The following is a 17,066-nucleotide window of genomic DNA, read 5'->3' as shown; positions in this document are numbered from 1 at the left end:
AGCAGGCTTAGGGACCCATTGAGCATCTCACTGCAACTCCCTCTTGGAAGTGGGGCGGGGTGGAGTGGGCAGAAGACAGCCTGAAATTGGCGACAGGAGGACAGGGGATCGTGCTCCTCAGCTCTCCAGTGGTCCAAATCTCAGTCACCTAGACCAGGGTAGCAAGTACCCCCGAGAACGGGGGAGCTGTGGCTGAGCTCGGGGGGCGCCTCTGCTTCTGCTCCTTTAAGGAGCGGCTGTTTAGCATTCCTGCTGCTGCCACCGCCGCTGCCTGATTCTGTACGCTGATTGGCTGGAATCAATTGAGAAGGGAGCCAGGGAGAGATGCTCTTGACTCCACTCAGATCCATCCTGGGGACCTGAGCAGAAGAGGTTCTCGCCGCGCCTAGCCTTTGCCTGGGCTCCCGCTTCTTCTTTGCCGCTGGGCCTTGGCCCAGAAGCCACAACGGGCGACACGGAGCCACCAGTGCTGGAGGGGGAGCCGTGGGCTCGGGGCAGCGTGGGGGCAGAAGCCCCGGGACGCCCGCCCGGCCCCAGGCCCCGCTCCGCCCGGGCACCCCCACGGGTGACCCCCCCATCCTGGTCTGAGCAGTGCGAGTGTGCTCGGGAGCCCGGTGGTGGTGGTGGTGGTGGCGGTGGCGGCGTGGAAACTGGCGTGGGCTGGGGGGTCCGAGCCGCGGGGGGCAGTGCCATGCACAAGCACCAGCACTGCTGTAAGTGCCCCGAGTGCTATGAGGTGACCCGCCTGGCCGCCCTGCGGCGTCTTGAGCCCCCTGGCTACGGGGATTGGCAGGTGCCGGACCCCTATGGGCCAAGCGGGGGCAATGGGGCCAGCTCCAGTTATGGAGGCTACAGCTCGCAGACCCTGCCTTCACAGGCAGGGGCTACCCCCACCCCTCGCACCAAGGCCAAGCTCATCCCCACAGGCCGAGATGTGGGGCCAGTGCCCCCTAAGCCAGTCCCCGGCAAGAGCACCCCTAAACTTAACGGCAGTGGCACCAGCTGGTGGCCCGAGTGCACCTGTACCAACCGAGATTGGTATGAGCAGGTAAGGACCAGCGGATGGGCGGGTGGTGGGGGCTGGTGGGACAACCCAAAAGGACTAGGGATTGGGGTCTAGGAAGTCTGGGAAACAGTAGGGATTGCTGGGGCTCCAAGTCTCTGGACCCTGAGCCTTAACACTGCGGCTGACCAAACAGATAGTGTTGCAAATATGTGCACCCTTGTGTGTCTGTTTAGGGGGTCTCCATTTGAAGGGGATTGGGAGGAGCTGTTTGTGTCGGGGGTGATGGTATGGCGGAGGGGCACATTTTCTAGTGTGGGGGATTTGGGTTTGTCTCAGTGCGGCGAGGGGGGGAGGTTGGCAGTGTCTCTGTGTCTGGCAGGGGGCGGGAGGTTCTGCGGGGGTTGTATGTGGTGTGTGTCTCCACAGGAGGGGAGGAGGGGGCATGGTGCTCTGCGTAGGGGGGGGAACATATGTGTTTGTATGTATGTTGGGGTGTGTGGAGGAAAGTAATGGAGCTTGTGTGAATGTATGTAGCGGAATCCATGTGCGGGACTGGCTGAGCTTCATCTCAATACCATGAGTCCCTCTCCGTCCCAGTCCCTTTGTGTGTGAACGTGCACATGGATGTGCAAGGATGTCTCTCTGGATGTGGAGGTGGCTCTGTAGACGAGGCTTCAGGAGTAGTTGTGTTTGCCTATGTGTGTGTCTCCATGTATATGTGTGTAAGCATGTGGTTTCAAGACTGTACACGTGTGTGTGCCCGCGCACGCGTGTGTATATATGTGTGTGTGTTGTCCCTGGTGAGAAGCGCTTGACAGGAAAAAGAGGGGAGGGGGAGGAGGCGAGACACGTCCCGAGCGAGGCTGAGAGGCTGCTGAGAAGGACAGACTCTTTTGTCCAAGCCGCTTGCTCTGAAGTGTGTCTGCTGGTGGGGGGGGGGGTGAGGGGTGGGAGGTGTTAAACAAGTCTCTTTGCTCCAAAGCAGGCTTATTGCCTGAAGCCAGGCGAAGGGTAACTGCCCTAGTGCAGGGTCTTCCCCGAGTGGGGCATGGCCTTTGTAGGTACCCACAGATGTGGGAGAACTTAGCTCCCCAGCTCTGATTTGGCACAGCTTGGGAGCCCCTGGGTGCTGGGCACAACTCCGGCTTCCACTCCCAGCCTGAACTGCCAGCTTAGAAAATGGAAGGAGCATCTGTGGGAGAAGCAGCAAAATGGAGGCTGGGCCGGCAGAGCCAGGTCTCTGGCATGCATGGCGGAGGGCCTCTCTAGTTCTGCAGCCCCCAGGGTGGAAAGAGAGGAGGAGGCTTTGCCATTGATGGCCGTGTGCTGAGTGCCCCAAGCTGGTGACCATTCTGACCATCCCTGTCCTCCTCTGAGGATGGGATGTGTTTCCACCTAGAAGCAAAAGAGGGGGCTTCTTGGAGTGAGGGATCCTATGTACTGCTTTTCTGTCTGCCTACACCTCTTCCTGTGTCCCCTAGCCTTGGTTTTTGCTCTCTCCAGTGAATCCCCTCTCCTTTGCTTTTCCCTTACAAACACATGCTCATGCTTGGCCTGCCCAGTGGGAGATAGGTGCCAATTCCAGGGCTGGGCTCATTGGATACCATTTCTTTACCCAGACTGATCTTTGGGTGGCAAGGGTTCTGAGTGGGAGTGGGACCAGGGCTAGAGCGTGAGCTACTGGGAGCTGAGACCTCCAGGTACCACCCAAACTGAGCTTGGGGGGCATGGCTTGGCACATGTGGGCACACATGGTGCACCAGGGGCACGAAAGAGCTGCATGGATTTTCTTTTCCTCTGTAGTTATTGCATTGTACTTCAGTCAGCTGTGTTGGTGTGGGGGTGGGGTCTCTGAAGAGCCAGAGGTTGTTTTCCTCCTGGGACCAGGATGAGGCTGGAATCCTACCACTGACTCCTTAAGACCACAGAACAAGAAGGAGGGAATAAGGGCGGGATGGCTAGTCAGCACTCTTGAAGCCAGCCCTGCAAAGGATGGGACTGGGAAGGGGGAAGCAGAGCCGGATAAACAAATGAGCCCTCACCCTTTCCAGCTGTTCTCCCCTGGGGCGGAAACTTCCGAAAGGTGCAAGACGGCCATTGAAATGTGGATTAGTGCTGGGACACTTGGGGAGAGAGACAAGGGGGCTTCTTCAGTCTTGGAAATGAATGTGGGAATGAAGAAGCAGGTGTACTTGTCTGGGAACAATCAGATTTCCGCTGGAAAACCGGCCACAAGCTTGTCTTCAGGAAGGCCATGTCTGTGTGCTGCTGAAAACAGCCTGTGTTTTGGGAATCATTTTCTTGCCTGTCTTCTCATGGCCACTGTGTGTTAAAGAGCACATGTTCTGCTTCAATGTCTGTGGGCCATCAGGTTCTCCTTCACAGGGAATTTTGCCTACTCCAGTCCTGTCCTACCCCTGGTTTGTCCTTAGACTCCTGACCAGTTCCCACCCCGACCCTTTCTTCTGGGACACAAAGGATTCAAGTTGAAAGTCCCTTGGGAAAAAAATGGATTAGAATTTTTACTCCCGTCCATTTGAGAACTTGAATTTCTGGAACCTTTGAAGAAAGTGTAAAAATAGGGCTTCCAAGGTACTCTGACAGAAATAACACGGAGAAGGGATGAGTAGCCAAAATGCCACTGGCCTTGAAGCCTCCTATAATCCAAAGAGCACCTACACAGGTTTTACACCCAAACTCCCAGTGTGCCCTTAGGCACACCCTACAACCTCTCTGGGTCTTAGTGTCCCCAGCTGTCATGTGAAAGTGGTTGGCTAAGATGGTGTCTGCTGTCTTCCCGTATCTGACATTGTGGGAATGTATGATCCCGAAGTCAGGGGGAGCTGTGGTTCAGAAACAGAGAGGTTCCCTAGCCAGGCTTCTGGGCACTTCCTATTGATGCTGGGTGTGGTATGGTTTGCCCACCATGCTCCATCTCTGCCATCCCCCTTAGGCCAGCCCTGCACCCCTCCTAGTGAACCCCGAGGCCCTGGAGCCCAGCCTATCGGTGAGTGCACCACTGATTGGCTCAGTCTCAGACAATTGATCTGAACTAAACAAGCTGCTGGCTTTGGACTTACAGTTGAATGCAAGGGGAGGGGTGTGCTCGCTTGGGGTCAGCCTGTCCCCATCTGTGCTCTAGTGATATCCAGTGGTGTGCTTGAGATCTTTGTGGGAGCGGGGAAGGAAGCACATTGACTAGAGGGCAGCTGGCTGGGAGGGCAGGAAACTCTAAAGGAAGCACTCTGTGTTCCCTTAGGTGAACGGCAGTGATGGCATGTTCAAGTACGAGGAGATAGTACTGGAGCGGGTAAGTTTTCCAGTAGGGAGGGTGGGAAATGGGAAGCAAGGGTTGCATCCAGGAGAGGGGAGGGCCCTGAGCAGCATTTCAAGACTCGCAGGGGAGCCTTATTGAGAGTATGTGGAAACAGGGCCCTCAGAAGCCATATCATTCATCTACCAAATAAATGTTCGTTGATCTTGCTTACTGAGGCCTGGAGAATTGGGGTGGGGGGTTGGTTTGCCGAGGCCTCCCCACCCAAATGGTCAACACAGGCTGAGAAACTGCTAGGCTTCTGATGAATGTGCCCCATCCTACCATGGGACCTGGAGAACCTACTCTGGAACATAGAGGGAGATGGAGTGCCAAGACCCTTCTTTCCTGTGCTCTCAAAATGAAATGACTATGCCCTTCCACCCCCTTCTCAGGGCAACTCTGGCCTGGGCTTCAGTATCGCAGGTGGCATCGACAACCCTCATGTCCCTGATGACCCTGGCATCTTTATTACCAAGATCATTCCTGGTGGAGCAGCTGCCATGGATGGGAGGCTGGGGTGAGATGGCCTGGAAGCAGGGCTGTGGGTGGAAGGGACAGGATGGAGGTGAGAAGACGAGGGTCAGCCTGGCAGCATGACCCTTCTGTTAGGTCAGAGAGGGAAAGGAGAAAGGGAGAGGAGAGGGAGGCTATAGAAGACACGGTAGAGGGATGGTGGCACGGTGTCATGCCTCTCGGGCTTTCCCCACAGGGTGAACGACTGTGTGCTACGGGTGAATGAAGTGGACGTGTCCGAGGTGGTGCACAGCCGGGCTGTGGAGGCGCTGAAGGAGGCAGGCCCTGTGGTGCGGTTGGTGGTGCGGCGGCGACAGCCCCCGCCTGAGACTATCATGGAGGTCAACCTGCTCAAAGGGCCCAAAGGTGTGGCCCCCCTGGTTCCTAGCTCTAGCCCCCCACCCCCACCCCCAGGTCCTAGGTCACAGCTACTCCGTGGGGGAATGGAAGGGAGTGGCCTTCCTCCTAGCTTGAGTCCTCTAGTCCCAGCTCATAGCCTTCTTTCTTGACCTCAGGTTTCACCCCTTACTGCCCTTGGGGTGCTAGGCTGGTGTTTGGGGTTCCTGGTGGGAAAGGAGCTTTTGGAAGGGATATTGGGATAGCTGGTAGGGAATCAACTTTGCAATGTAGGAACCGTGCTGATCTCTTTTTGTGGCCCTTTCCCACCTTCCTGCTGGGTGCCCTTTAGGCCTGGGTTTCAGCATTGCTGGAGGCATTGGCAACCAGCATATCCCAGGAGACAACAGCATCTACATCACCAAGATCATCGAAGGAGGAGCTGCTCAGAAGGATGGCCGCCTACAGATTGGGGACCGGCTGCTTGCGGTGAGACAGCCTTCATGGGGATGCCCAAGTGGGATGGTGGGGAGGGGCAGCCCTGGTGACCCTCTCACTACATCTAAGCCTCAGCAGAGAAGGAGGCATTTCGGAGAATTTCAAGACTATCACTTGAGTTGTGTATACCCAGGAATCAAGACCCTAGTTCTTTCCATGGTAGGGTCAAGCACCTTTATATCCCTTTAGTACTACCTCACTTGGACCTGTTAGTATACTTAAAGGCCATTCCTTTGAGCTCCCTGGAGAGGTTTCCCTTTCTTAGACCCACCCCAGGGTGTCTCCTCTTCCAGGTGAACAACACCAATCTGCAGGACGTGAGGCATGAGGAAGCTGTAGCCTCACTGAAGAACACATCAGATATGGTCTATCTGAAGGTGGCCAAGCCAGGCAGCGTCCACCTCAACGACATGTATGCTCCCCCTGACTACGCCAGCAGTACGTACCCATTGGTCTTTGGCCTTGGTTTCGGGGGGCCGGGGGTAAAATGTCTGTACAAATACAAATGCCTGTGTCATAACTGAGTCCAGGCCCCAGTCCCTGTGCTTGGGAGTTGGGTGTCCTTGGGCACCTTTAGTTTCCTCTTCAGCCTAAAGGAGCTAATGATACTTATGCTGCCTTCCTCATTGGGCTGGTGCAAGGATCAAATGGGATCATGGATGAGAAAGCCTTTAGATGTGAGGGATTATTATTAGTCACACCGCTACCCATGCCTTTCTTTGTCGACTGCCTTGACTTCAACTCTTTCTAAGAGGCCCAGGGGTAAGCCCAGGGTTTAGAAAAGGACTGAGGAGGAGGAACCCTGGGGTGAGAGTGGGGGAGTGGATAAAACAGAGGGCTGCGCCTAGGTAATCAGCATCCCTGGGTCGTTTTTTTGCACCTGAGGTAGGATGTATGGAAAAATTCCATAGTGGGGGCATCTCTGGACCATTTTCTTTCTTTTTCCACCTCAGCTTTCACTGCCTTGGCTGACAACCACATAAGCCATAATTCCAACCTGGGTTATCTCGGGGCAGTCGAGAGCAAGGTCACCTACCCTGCTCCTCCTCAGGTGCCCCCTACACGCTACTCTCCCATTCCCAGGCACATGCTGGCTGAGGAAGACTTCACCAGGTAAGACCCTATCCTATTCTTTCCACCTAGAGTGGAGTGAGGATGCATTTTCTGGCCGGCAACAGTGAGGCCTTGGGACTCTAGGAGGGGGCAGAGGTGGCTGCAAGAACGAGTTCTGCCGTCAGGGGGAGTGCCTAGCGAGTGGCCCAGAACAGAAAAGGCAGATCCGGGGTGGGGAGAAGCATTTAGGGGGCTGGGGGGGGAGGGGTCGGGCGACGGGGGTTTCCAGCCCCGCGACAGTGGCAATCCTCTCTGCGGTAGCCATACATAATCACTGAGGAAGGTCTTTCAGCCCACGGGGTCGTCGGGATTCTGAGAGACCGCCAGGCCGGCCCGGGACCGCGCGGGGAAGGGCTCCGCCCCGTGGTGGTGGCGGCGGGCCGGGGCCGTTGAACTGGTCAGGCCGGCCAGGGTTGCAGGGGGACAGGTTTGCGGGGTGGGGCCCAGGTGGCTGCTGGGCCGGCTGCAGTGGAGACAGAAGGGTAGGCTGAGCCGGGGAGAACCAGAGGAGCCATGGAGAGGGCTCGCAAGTTCTCAGGGTCAAGCTTGGCCCTGGGTTTGGGCACGGCCTCGGCTTCGGCCTGGAGGAGGGCCTCGCAGAGGTGGGCCTGGCCGCTCCGCTCCCTGAGGCCCGGAGGGGATGCCAGGTAGGGAGCATCGCACCCCGAGACTCGGAACAGCAAGAAAGGAAGAGGCTCACTTGAGGCCTGGGCGAGGAAAGATGTAACAGATGAAGATGGCAGGATGGGACAACGTGCTGGGGAGTCGGGCGAGTTGTCGAGATACACATGTGCAGAGAATTCCGCTCACCTGGTGGCATGATGACCATTTAGAGACAGCTTCCTTGAATATGGCCAGTTTTAGTCAGTTTTTTAAAGAAATATATTTGTCTCCTCTCTTCAGTGTAGCCCTTAAGCACCATTTCGGGACCTGGGAGTTTTTTCATCTCTGTCTTCCACACTGGCCAGCAGTAGCTGTTAGGTTGTTGGGGGAGGGTAGAAAGGGTCCTAAATTGGAGGGTGGGACTTCAGAGCTTTGGAGCAGCAGGTGTAGTGGAAGTATCTTTTGGATGGTGAGGGCCATCGACCCAGGGTCACTCCACTGCCCTTAATGGGTTTCTCTTTCAGCCTAGGGCCTTTCACAGACCGGAAGACTCAGGGGAAGATGAGCGAGTGAGCTGGGAAATGTGGGCTCTAGAGTTCTGGCTGAGGTTCTGTTGACCCGAGAGTGCGGAGGAATGCCCATTGGGAAATTGACTAGGGCGCTTTAGGAAGAGGAACTGAAACTTGGCACCTGCCATACCAGAGCAGCCAAGCAGGTTTCAAGAGCCAAAGGGGAAAACAGGGTATCACATATAAAAGCCCAAGTCTTTTCCTACAGCAAGTATGGCTCTCGTGACAAACTGGTCTTTGCAGGGTCAACAGTTCCTGTCATCCTTGGTCCTGACCTCCCTGTCATGTCTTTACTCCTTTCCCTCCAGAGAGCCCCGCAAGATCATCCTGCACAAAGGGTCTACAGGCCTGGGCTTCAACATCGTGGGAGGAGAGGATGGAGAAGGCATTTTTGTTTCCTTCATCCTGGCAGGAGGCCCAGCCGACCTGAGTGGGGAGTTGCGAAGGGGAGACCGGATCTTATCGGTGAGACAAAGGCGAGGGGGGAGGATGGCTGCTGTGCCAAACTAAAAGGGAGGAGGGAGCTCTTGTGTCCGCCAAGAAATATTTCTTGAGATGAGGGAAGGGCTTTAAGAACTGAAGAAAATGTAAATTGTCTTTATAAATATCTTTAATGAGGGAAAAGGGACCAAGACTTGTGCTTGAGGAAGAAATGAATGTCCCTGGATCTTAAGTTTGATTGGCAGTTGACTTCCACAAAAATAATTATTATACTAGTGATAGGCCTAATTTAGGGGGGGGCAAGGATGGAATTTGGGGAAAACAAATCCAAATCGGCTGAGAGATGGGCTGTAAGCCCCTTTCTAACTGCTATGACTCTTTCTTGCCATTGGGGTGACTCACAGCTCTCTCTCTGGACAGGTAAACGGAGTCAACCTGAGGAATGCCACTCATGAGCAGGCAGCAGCTGCCCTGAAACGGGCTGGCCAGTCAGTCACCATTGTGGCCCAGTACAGACCTGAAGGTAAGGGAAGATTGGAAGACAAGTTGAAACCTATACTTAGTGTTGGCTTTTCCTACCAAAGGAAACAAAGCCTTTGACCAAATCTGCGGTCCTGTAGTGCGGTAACCTCTTGTTTCCTTTCCCTTCTAGACAGTGTGGTTGGTTTGGGTGGTTTGGGAGCATCAATCAAGGGGCGTTTAGAGCCTGCTGATGAGGGGTGCAATATTGCACAAAGCCAGTAGTGGGCAGCAGCCCACGGAGAAGAAGCGCCACAGATTTTAGGGCAACTGGAAAAGCCAAGAAGAAGCGGAGGGCTCAGAGGCGGTGATTGGAATTGTGTGCCCTGGAAAAAGAGTAACTCTCGGTTAGAAGGACTTCAGAGAGTAAGAAATCCTAAGCGATCTTGGGTCAAATATTTGTGAATCCCATTTATCTCCCTTCATCAAAATGACTGCAAGACCCACACAGGCTTTGAAAGGTGATGCTAAACCCTTGGGATGGGGCGCAGTGGGGGGGTTTCAGAAGACTCAGCCAGACGGAGAAATTTGTTTTCTCAGCTAGCAGGTCCTCAGCAGGGGCGAGTGGGCGGGGCCAGCTATACAAACAAAGGTGTTTGATTGGCCGGGGCCCGCGGAGGCCCAGGTGCTGAGGTGAACCATAGGAAGGCGCGCCCCAGCCTGCGAGCCTGCTGGACAACCATTGGCGCGCCGAGCGCGGCCTCCAGCCGCACGCCCCGCCCCCTGACCCAGGCGGAGGGCGACGGGCGCCCCTCCTCCCCTCGCGCCTCTGGCGTCTCCTCCTCCATCCCCTCCCCCTCCTCCCCTTCTCCCCTCCTCTCGCGCGCCCCGCTTTGTGTCCGTGGTCTCCCGCGCGGGACAGAGGGACCGGCCGGAGCCGGCGCTTTCTCGACACTAGACCTGAACTCCGACTGGGCGCCAGGTGAGGTGGGACGGACCGGGGCCAGGCCCCCTCGCAGTCCCCCCTAGCCTCTCCACTGTTCTGTTCTCAGCCTCTTTTCCAACATTGCGCCCCATCTCTGTCCTCTCCCTCGAAAGCCTGAGCTGCGCACCCCGCGGCCCCTTCTCCACCTCCGGGGTTTGCTTGGCCTGCATCTGGGCCGCGAGGGGCTCTCCGTCCACCGAACCCTGGCTGGCTTTCACCTCCGTGCCATCACCGCTTCTCACGCATCAGCTGTGCCCCCTTAAGCCTCAGTGCTGCCCACAGCCTTCTTCCTGCTGCGTCCCTAGCTGCCCTCGAGGCCTCGCAGGAATTTTCTAAATCATCCCTTTCCCCCATGCGCATTTTCTCTCCCTAACCCTAAGAATGCCGGCAATTAGTTTAGGATTCTCGTGCCCCCGTCTTCTCAAAGCTTTCATTCGGTACCAGACGTCTTTCGTCCCCCCTCCCTCTTGTAAGGCTGGTCTTTGTCCCTTAGGGCTGCAGCGCCCGGGTTTCCTTGGACACCTAGGCCCTGCAGGCCTGTAACCCATGTGGAGGAAGGGACCTGGCCCTGGCAGGTGCTCCAGTTTTGCGAGCAGAACAGGAGAAGCCACCCGGGATCCCTGTGGCAAAGCTAGGAAGCCTCAAAAGCGACCACCTTTGTCCTTCCTGCCCCTCCCCCACGCTGGTTCCGTGCTTTCTGAGCCCTAAAGAGAGATGGCCTTGTCACCCTTTACCAGGCTCCTTGGGAGACAGGAGTGAAGGGAGGTAACTAATAGGCGATCTCGTTAGTCTCAGGTAATTGGAAAGAGAGATGCAAATGGACATCGCGACTCCTTCATCTCCATGTTTGGCTTTCAGCTTCCTGACAGGGAATGAACGCACCTTATGGGTCTTGTTTTTTATGAATCAGGCTTGTGCGGTTTGCTTCTCAGGAGAGAATTCGCCTTTGGATTTTTTCTTAGCAACTAACAGTTATCAGTTTTGGCTCTCAGTTTAAGAGTGGGTTCTGCAAAGGAAATGGCTTCTCATTGCCTGCCTGTCCCCCTCACTGCGCTCTCGCTCTCTCTCTCTCTCTCTCTCTCTCTCTCTCTCTCTCTCTCTCTCTCTCTCTCTCTCTCTCCCCCTCTCCCTCTCTCTCTCTCCCTCCCTCCCTCCCCCTCCCTCCCTCCCTCCCTCCCTCCCTCCCTCCCTCCCTCCCTCCCTCCCTCCCTCCCTCCCTCCCTCCCTCCCTCTCTCTCTCTCTCTCTCTCTCTCTCTCTCTCTCTCTCTCTGTGTGTGTGTGTGTGTGTGTGTGTGTCTGAAGAGCCAATGCTGTTTCGGTTTTCTCTCTGATGCTGGGCATATGGAAACAATACTGTTGAGTTTGTCTGGTGGTGGTATGCTGGAAACTGGTGACTGACTGTTTCTCTGACTTTTGTTTGGGGAATGCAACTGGTCTGCATAAAAAGCTGTAAGTGGCTAAAGTGATTGCTGCAGGGTTTGCTGCTCTCTGTGTGTTTTTGAGTTTATGACGTCGCCTGAGGAGCTGTCTTGTGGCAAGTCCTTCTTCCACTTGCTGCACAGGGCCTTCCTTTCAGGAATTAGTTGAAGCACTGCTTAGCAATGCCTCCCCAGCCTTATTTTTTCTTTGATTTGCTCAGTTCAACAGAGCCCTAATAAGCCAAGCTTTGTCTTCATTTGCAAATGTATCTTTAGGTACTGGTCGAGACATCAGACATTCTGTATTGAATCCACACTTTTCTTAGATTAAATACTTGTATTTAATGGTAAGGATTCCACATTGGTAATTTAAAAATACATTAAAAATGATTCTTTGGAGGATTGCATCATGGTGGCTGCTTGCGAGGTGAATAATCCAAATAAATGTGTCTGTTGGCAAAAGTGGCAGAGACTTTGCATACTATTGGCTAAGCAACCGTTCGAGTTGGATTTCTCACTTAGAACGTGAGCACTGGAAAGAGTCATATCACAGTCCGCACCCCTACTGTGCAGACTGAAACAGCCGTGGGAGAGTTAGAACTCAAGTGGCCCGAGGTCACACAGGCAGAGTTGCTGAGGGTCAGCAAACCATTTGATTTTGAGGTCCACCAGGGGCACATGCAGTGCTTGTAACAACTGTGACCCAAGACTCTTGCAGAGTGGAAGCCCACCAGGAACCAGGGTGGAGAAATACCAGGGGGCTAGGGAAGGAATGCGGGAAAGACAGATCCGAATGGAAGGGGACTCTGCGAAGGCACCGTTCCCGTGCAGGCTTTGACTACATCATATTTAGCACAAGTGCTTAAAATAGCGCTGACTAATTAGAACAGTCAGGATAAGAACTTTTTCCCTGCCTTTTAAAATGGTTTAGATGAGATATAAGTCATAATAGCACTCACTTCCCACATGTAGGTCTATAGTTCAATGACACAGAGTTGTGCCTGTATTGCCACAGATAAATTTACAACATTTTTATGACCCCCTCTCATTTGAATACATAATGAAGGACAAGCATTGGGGATGTGATAGGCAGTCGCTTCCTAATGTATCTCCCTTGAACATTCAGGGGGCTGGATGGCAACTTAAAATGCTCATACCTTGAGACTTTTTGTAAATGTGTTTGCTTAGTGTGAACTAATGAGGTATAGGAATTGGCTCTCTCTATTTGTGCTTTATATTGTGCCTAGCATGGGTGTCTTACAAAGTGTTTTCATGATGGAGTTTTGGAAATATGAAATAGAAATAGAACTGCTAAATGACAAGACACCACAGTAAAAGATGTTATTTAATAGCTTCACTTCTGACTGCTCCAAACTGTAGTGGATTTCAAAATCCTACCTGTTAGCTAAAAACATCAAAATGGAAAAATTTAAACAACTGGTACTTGGCAGAGGCTTTCTTCCAAACTCTTTTAAACTGGATAATAAGCCTCATTGACTTGTGGAATTGTGGCACCAAGGTGAAGGTGGGCTTGCCATTAACATTTTGAAATATACATTTTTTGCCTAGTTACTCTGTTTTGGCCTTTGCTTAATTTTTTTTCCTTTTTATTTATTTATTTATTAAAGATTTCTGCCTCCTCCCAGCCACCGCCTCCCATTTCCCTCCCCCTCCCCCACCTTTGCTTAAATTGAGCTAGTGTTTTTCTGGAAAGACCTTTTGTTTTTAGAGTAGAAAACCTGATGTTCAAATCAAGAAGTGAGTCAGAAATTGATCACCTAAAGTAGCCCAACTGGGGACTGATCCTTTGTGAACAGTTCTTTCCTACTGGAATGTACATCCACATAGGGTAGGAGTATGCCAGTTGAGAGAATGACTTTTTCCATTTTAAGGGGCTGAATGGGCTCACCACAGAAACCCTTTCACAGAAGGCCTGAACAGCTAGAGGCCAGGGCAGCTAACAACTAGAATGTTTCAAAGGGTTATTTTTCCCACAACATTTCTCCAAATCTGGAAATGAAGGGTGTAAACATTGCTACCCTATCAGTATGATCTGTCATGAGAGCAGAGCTAAAAGTACATCAAGGCAAAGAAAGTTTGAAACACCTACTACATTCCTAAAGCAAGACCAAGGCGAGGACAAAGATGGTTCCTCAGTAGTGAAGAGGTGGAAAGGCCCCAAATATCCATCAAGCCAAGAAAGGGTAAACAAAATGCACTCTCAGCAGAGACCAGGTTTTTATTTTACCATCAAACAGAATAAAGAACTGATTGTCACAACATGCCTGTGAACCTTAAAAGCATGAAGTACTCCCACCAGCACTTGAGAGGCGGAGGCAAGCAGGTATCTATGACTCTGAGGCTGGTTTGGTCTACATAGGAAATTCAGACCAGCCAGGGCTACATAGACCCTGCCTCAAAAACCAAACCAAACCAACAAAAACACAATATAAACCACATATTGCATGATTTTATTTACATATATGGGCCATAAGAGGCAAATTAATGGAAGCAAAGGACCTAGGGCTGTGGTGAAGGGAGGAATGGGAGATTTTCTCTATTCCTCTCCTTTTAATACACAGAGAGGGGCAAGCTTTGGGAGGGTGACAGGTTGAAGATACTTGCTTTCTAGTGTATGTCCCCTGCACAAGTAGGGGTTGGACATCATCTAACCTGTGGACTTGGCACATAGGTTGTTAACTTGCTTTATTTAGTATCACTATGATACTTTTTTCTCTGAGACAGGGTTTCTCTGTATAGGTAGCCCTGGCTGTCCTGGAACTCTCTCTGTAGACCAGGCTGGCCTCAAACTCAGAGATCTTCCTGCCTCAGCCTCCCAGTTCTGGGATTAAAAGCGTGCCTTTGTTTTGTTTTTTGAGAAGGTTTCACTTTGTAGCTTTGACTGGCTTGGAACTTGCTATGTAGATCAGACTGGTGTCCAACTTCATAGAAGCATTTGCCTTTGCCTCCCCAAATGCTGGTGGGATTAAGGGTGTGTGCTACTACACCTCATTTATCTCAGCTTTTCAGTTCAGGTGATTGTACAATCCTGTCCCCAAAGAAATAGTAGTGGACAAGGGATTTCTGGAAGCGTGTGGGAGGCTCTCCTGCAGAAACAAAGTGAGTTTCCCACAGAGAGTGATTTTGTTGTAGGAGGGGGGGCGTTTCCGGGAGGTGCCAAAAGGTAGAAGTTGTGTTGCTCAATTTTATAGCAAATGTATACGGGTTTAAGAATGTTAATGGCATAAGTAGGCATTTCTCATTTCTTTTTAATTTTTTTTTTGTTTTCATTAAGCTATACGTTGATATCCAGGGTTTTATGTATGTTAAGCAGGGTTGGTACCACTAAGCGACATCTCAGCCCTGTCACTCATTTTTTATGACCTTAACAGTTTATTTCAGACTACACATAAATGGAGTATAACAGCTTAACCATCATCCCCAAACTTCTTATCTCCCTTAGCCGCAGGCAACCACAAATCTCCTTTCTGATGCTTGTGGGGTTATTGTTTTTTCTGAATTTTTCATGTAAGTGAAATTACATGGCATGTGGCCTTTTGAGACTGGCTCCTTTCACTTAGCACAAGATCAAGGCTAATTTATGTTGTAGCATGTGTCGGTACTTCATTTCTCTTTATGAATAAATAATATTCCTTTGCCTGTGTGTGTGTTGTTTTTGAGTTGTTTCTACTCTAGAATGATTATAAGTAATACTTTATGAACATTAATATTCAGATTTTTCAATGGACATAAGCATACATATTTCTTGGAAATAGTCTCTGGATTTGGTATCAAGTGAACACTCAATGTTCACCCTCTAAAGGCCTGTCCAGGCTGCTGTCCATTTGTCCAGGCCTGTACCATTTTTGCGTCCTCCCCAGCACTTGTCCTTTTGGTTGTCACCATCCTGCTGGGTGTGAAGTGGTATCTCATTGTGGTTTGGATTTGCATTCCCTGATAGTAATGTTGAGTGTATTTCACAGGCTTATTGTTTGCTGCTCAGTTTTGCTCTGACTGGATTCTTATCCTGCTTATAGATTAACTTGAGAATAAATAGAAGGCCCAGCATGCTATTGGGCCAATGATGAGAAGGCACCTGAGGGTAACTAGCTTTCATTCTTATCCACCTGCGTGTGCTGCAGGGGTTTAAGACTTGAGTAAAGGTCCTTTAGCTAGAAATGCTGATCTGATGAAAAGATAGGGCCCACCTTTTTGGAGTCAGGTTATTGGGATATAATTCACATGCCATAATACAAGCATGTTCGCTTGAAATATACATTTCAGTTGTTTTTACAATTTTCAGAAAAGCATTTTGATTACAATTTTAGGAATATTTTCTTGCCTCCCAAAAGCCTTGACCCTAGCAGTCACTCCTTGTTTCCCCTTAGCTCTTTCCCTCCAGACAGCCCTAGGCACCTTCTAATCTTTTGTGGGTAGTTCATATAAACCTTGCAATATGTGGCCTTTTGTGCCCAGCTTCGCTTAGTGTAAGCTTTTCATGGTTCAGTCATGTTGTGACACGTGTCGGTTCTTCAGTGTTTCAGGGTGGAATAATAGTGCAGTCTATAGTTAGAGCACATTTTGTTTTTCTCCATTCTTGAGTTGATGGGCATTTGTGTTCTCTTCACTTCCCCCCTCCTGCGAATACTGTGTTACAAACATTCCTGAAGAAGTTTTTGTGTGAACAGATGTTTTCAGCTTTCTTGGATTCACACCTGGGAGTGAAGTTGCTATGGGTCAGAAGGTAACTGCAGACTTTGAGGAACTGCCAGACTTTTTTCTCAGTGATTACACCCTTTCAGGCCCACCCAGTTTTGTAAACTTAGAAGACTGAGTGTGAAGCTTTCCTTATGGTCTTGTTCCCTGGCGCTGCATGTGTGTTTGCGTTGGGCTTTTCCGTATTCCGTGTTTCTGTAGCCCAAGGACATGGTAGTGAGATTTGGCACAGCATTTTGAACCTAGCTAGGCAGGTGCTTTCTTGTCCTTGCTAGGTGGTGTGAGTCAGAGTCCTAGGAGCTTTGCTGTTAGTAAAATATCAGATCTTCCTGCCAGGTGGAATGATTACCATAATATGTAGTAATGAAAATGGATTATTTCTTAATGTAATTATAGAGTTTGAGGGTTTCTTTTTTTAATTCATTGTGTTATGTGTTGAAATCTTGACCCTGATATTGACACTGTTGTTGAAAAATACTTTAGAATTATATTTCACGATAGGGATAATGTTCTGTTGCTCTAAACAGAGGAATAGAAGTCGAATAATTTGGGACTACCATTGCCCCTGAAATTAAAACAATTGTCTTTGCTGACCTTGTGTAAGAATACATGCAAACACACATGTACATCCCCACACATATATCTGTTAGCTCAGTGGACACTAGACTTATACATATATGATATAGCGATAATATATCTATCTACATCAGAGAATCCAAGCTCCTGAGAGCTACTTCTGAGTTTTTCTTTAAATGGATAAAAGTCCTTGACTCTTAGACTTAGTTTTCTAATGTATAAAGAGAGGATATTATGCAAAATGACTGGTGATATGTTTTCTAGCTAAAATTCTGTATTTAGATCAGTGGAAGTAAGTTTTGAATTCAACTATGAATTCTTGCTTGTATCTATCTACTTATTAAATCACACGGTCTTGAACTAATAGCTGCCTTGCTTTGATAAAGGCTCCTGTCCATCCCTCTTTCTTGTGATAGGCTTTTATCATCTTGAAAAAGGCTTCTGTTTACTTTTCACTCAATTCACAGTTTCTTTAAAAGCAAAGGCCCCAGAGATTTTTTTGAATTTTCTGCTTGA

General features: G+C 50.7%; 1 protein-coding gene across 9 annotated transcripts in view; it reads left to right on the top strand.

The window, feature by feature from the left end:
- Positions 1–301: 301 nt before the first annotated feature.
- The window catches only part of Dlg3 (discs large MAGUK scaffold protein 3), a 51,625-nt gene continuing 34,860 nt past the window's right edge, over positions 302–17,066 (top strand). For 3 of the 9 annotated variants that reach the window (XM_075958785.1, XM_075958784.1, XM_075958781.1), the window contains exons 1-9: positions 303–1,048; positions 4,266–4,316; positions 4,715–4,839; positions 5,032–5,201; positions 5,524–5,660; positions 5,963–6,107; positions 6,623–6,782; positions 8,263–8,419; positions 8,816–8,918. In XM_075958785.1, coding sequence (XP_075814900.1) covers positions 692–1,048; positions 4,266–4,316; positions 4,715–4,839; positions 5,032–5,201; positions 5,524–5,660; positions 5,963–6,107; positions 6,623–6,782; positions 8,263–8,419; positions 8,816–8,918 — 1,405 coding nt within the window. In that variant the 5' untranslated portion in view covers positions 303–691. Of the gene's footprint in view, positions 1,049–3,959; positions 4,014–4,265; positions 4,317–4,714; positions 4,840–5,031; positions 5,202–5,523; positions 5,661–5,962; positions 6,108–6,622; positions 6,783–7,192; positions 7,430–8,262; positions 8,420–8,815; positions 8,919–9,710; positions 9,837–17,066 lie in introns of those variants that run through there. The other 6 variants (XM_075958782.1, XM_075958780.1, XM_075958783.1 and 3 more) reach the window with 4 other exon arrangements.

Source organism: Microtus pennsylvanicus, chromosome X, assembly GCF_037038515.1.
Source record: "Microtus pennsylvanicus isolate mMicPen1 chromosome X, mMicPen1.hap1, whole genome shotgun sequence".
NCBI classification, from domain to species: Eukaryota; Metazoa; Chordata; class Mammalia; order Rodentia; family Cricetidae; genus Microtus; species Microtus pennsylvanicus.
Note: the sequence above shows the minus strand (reverse complement) of the source record. Positions and strands in the feature narration are given on the sequence as shown.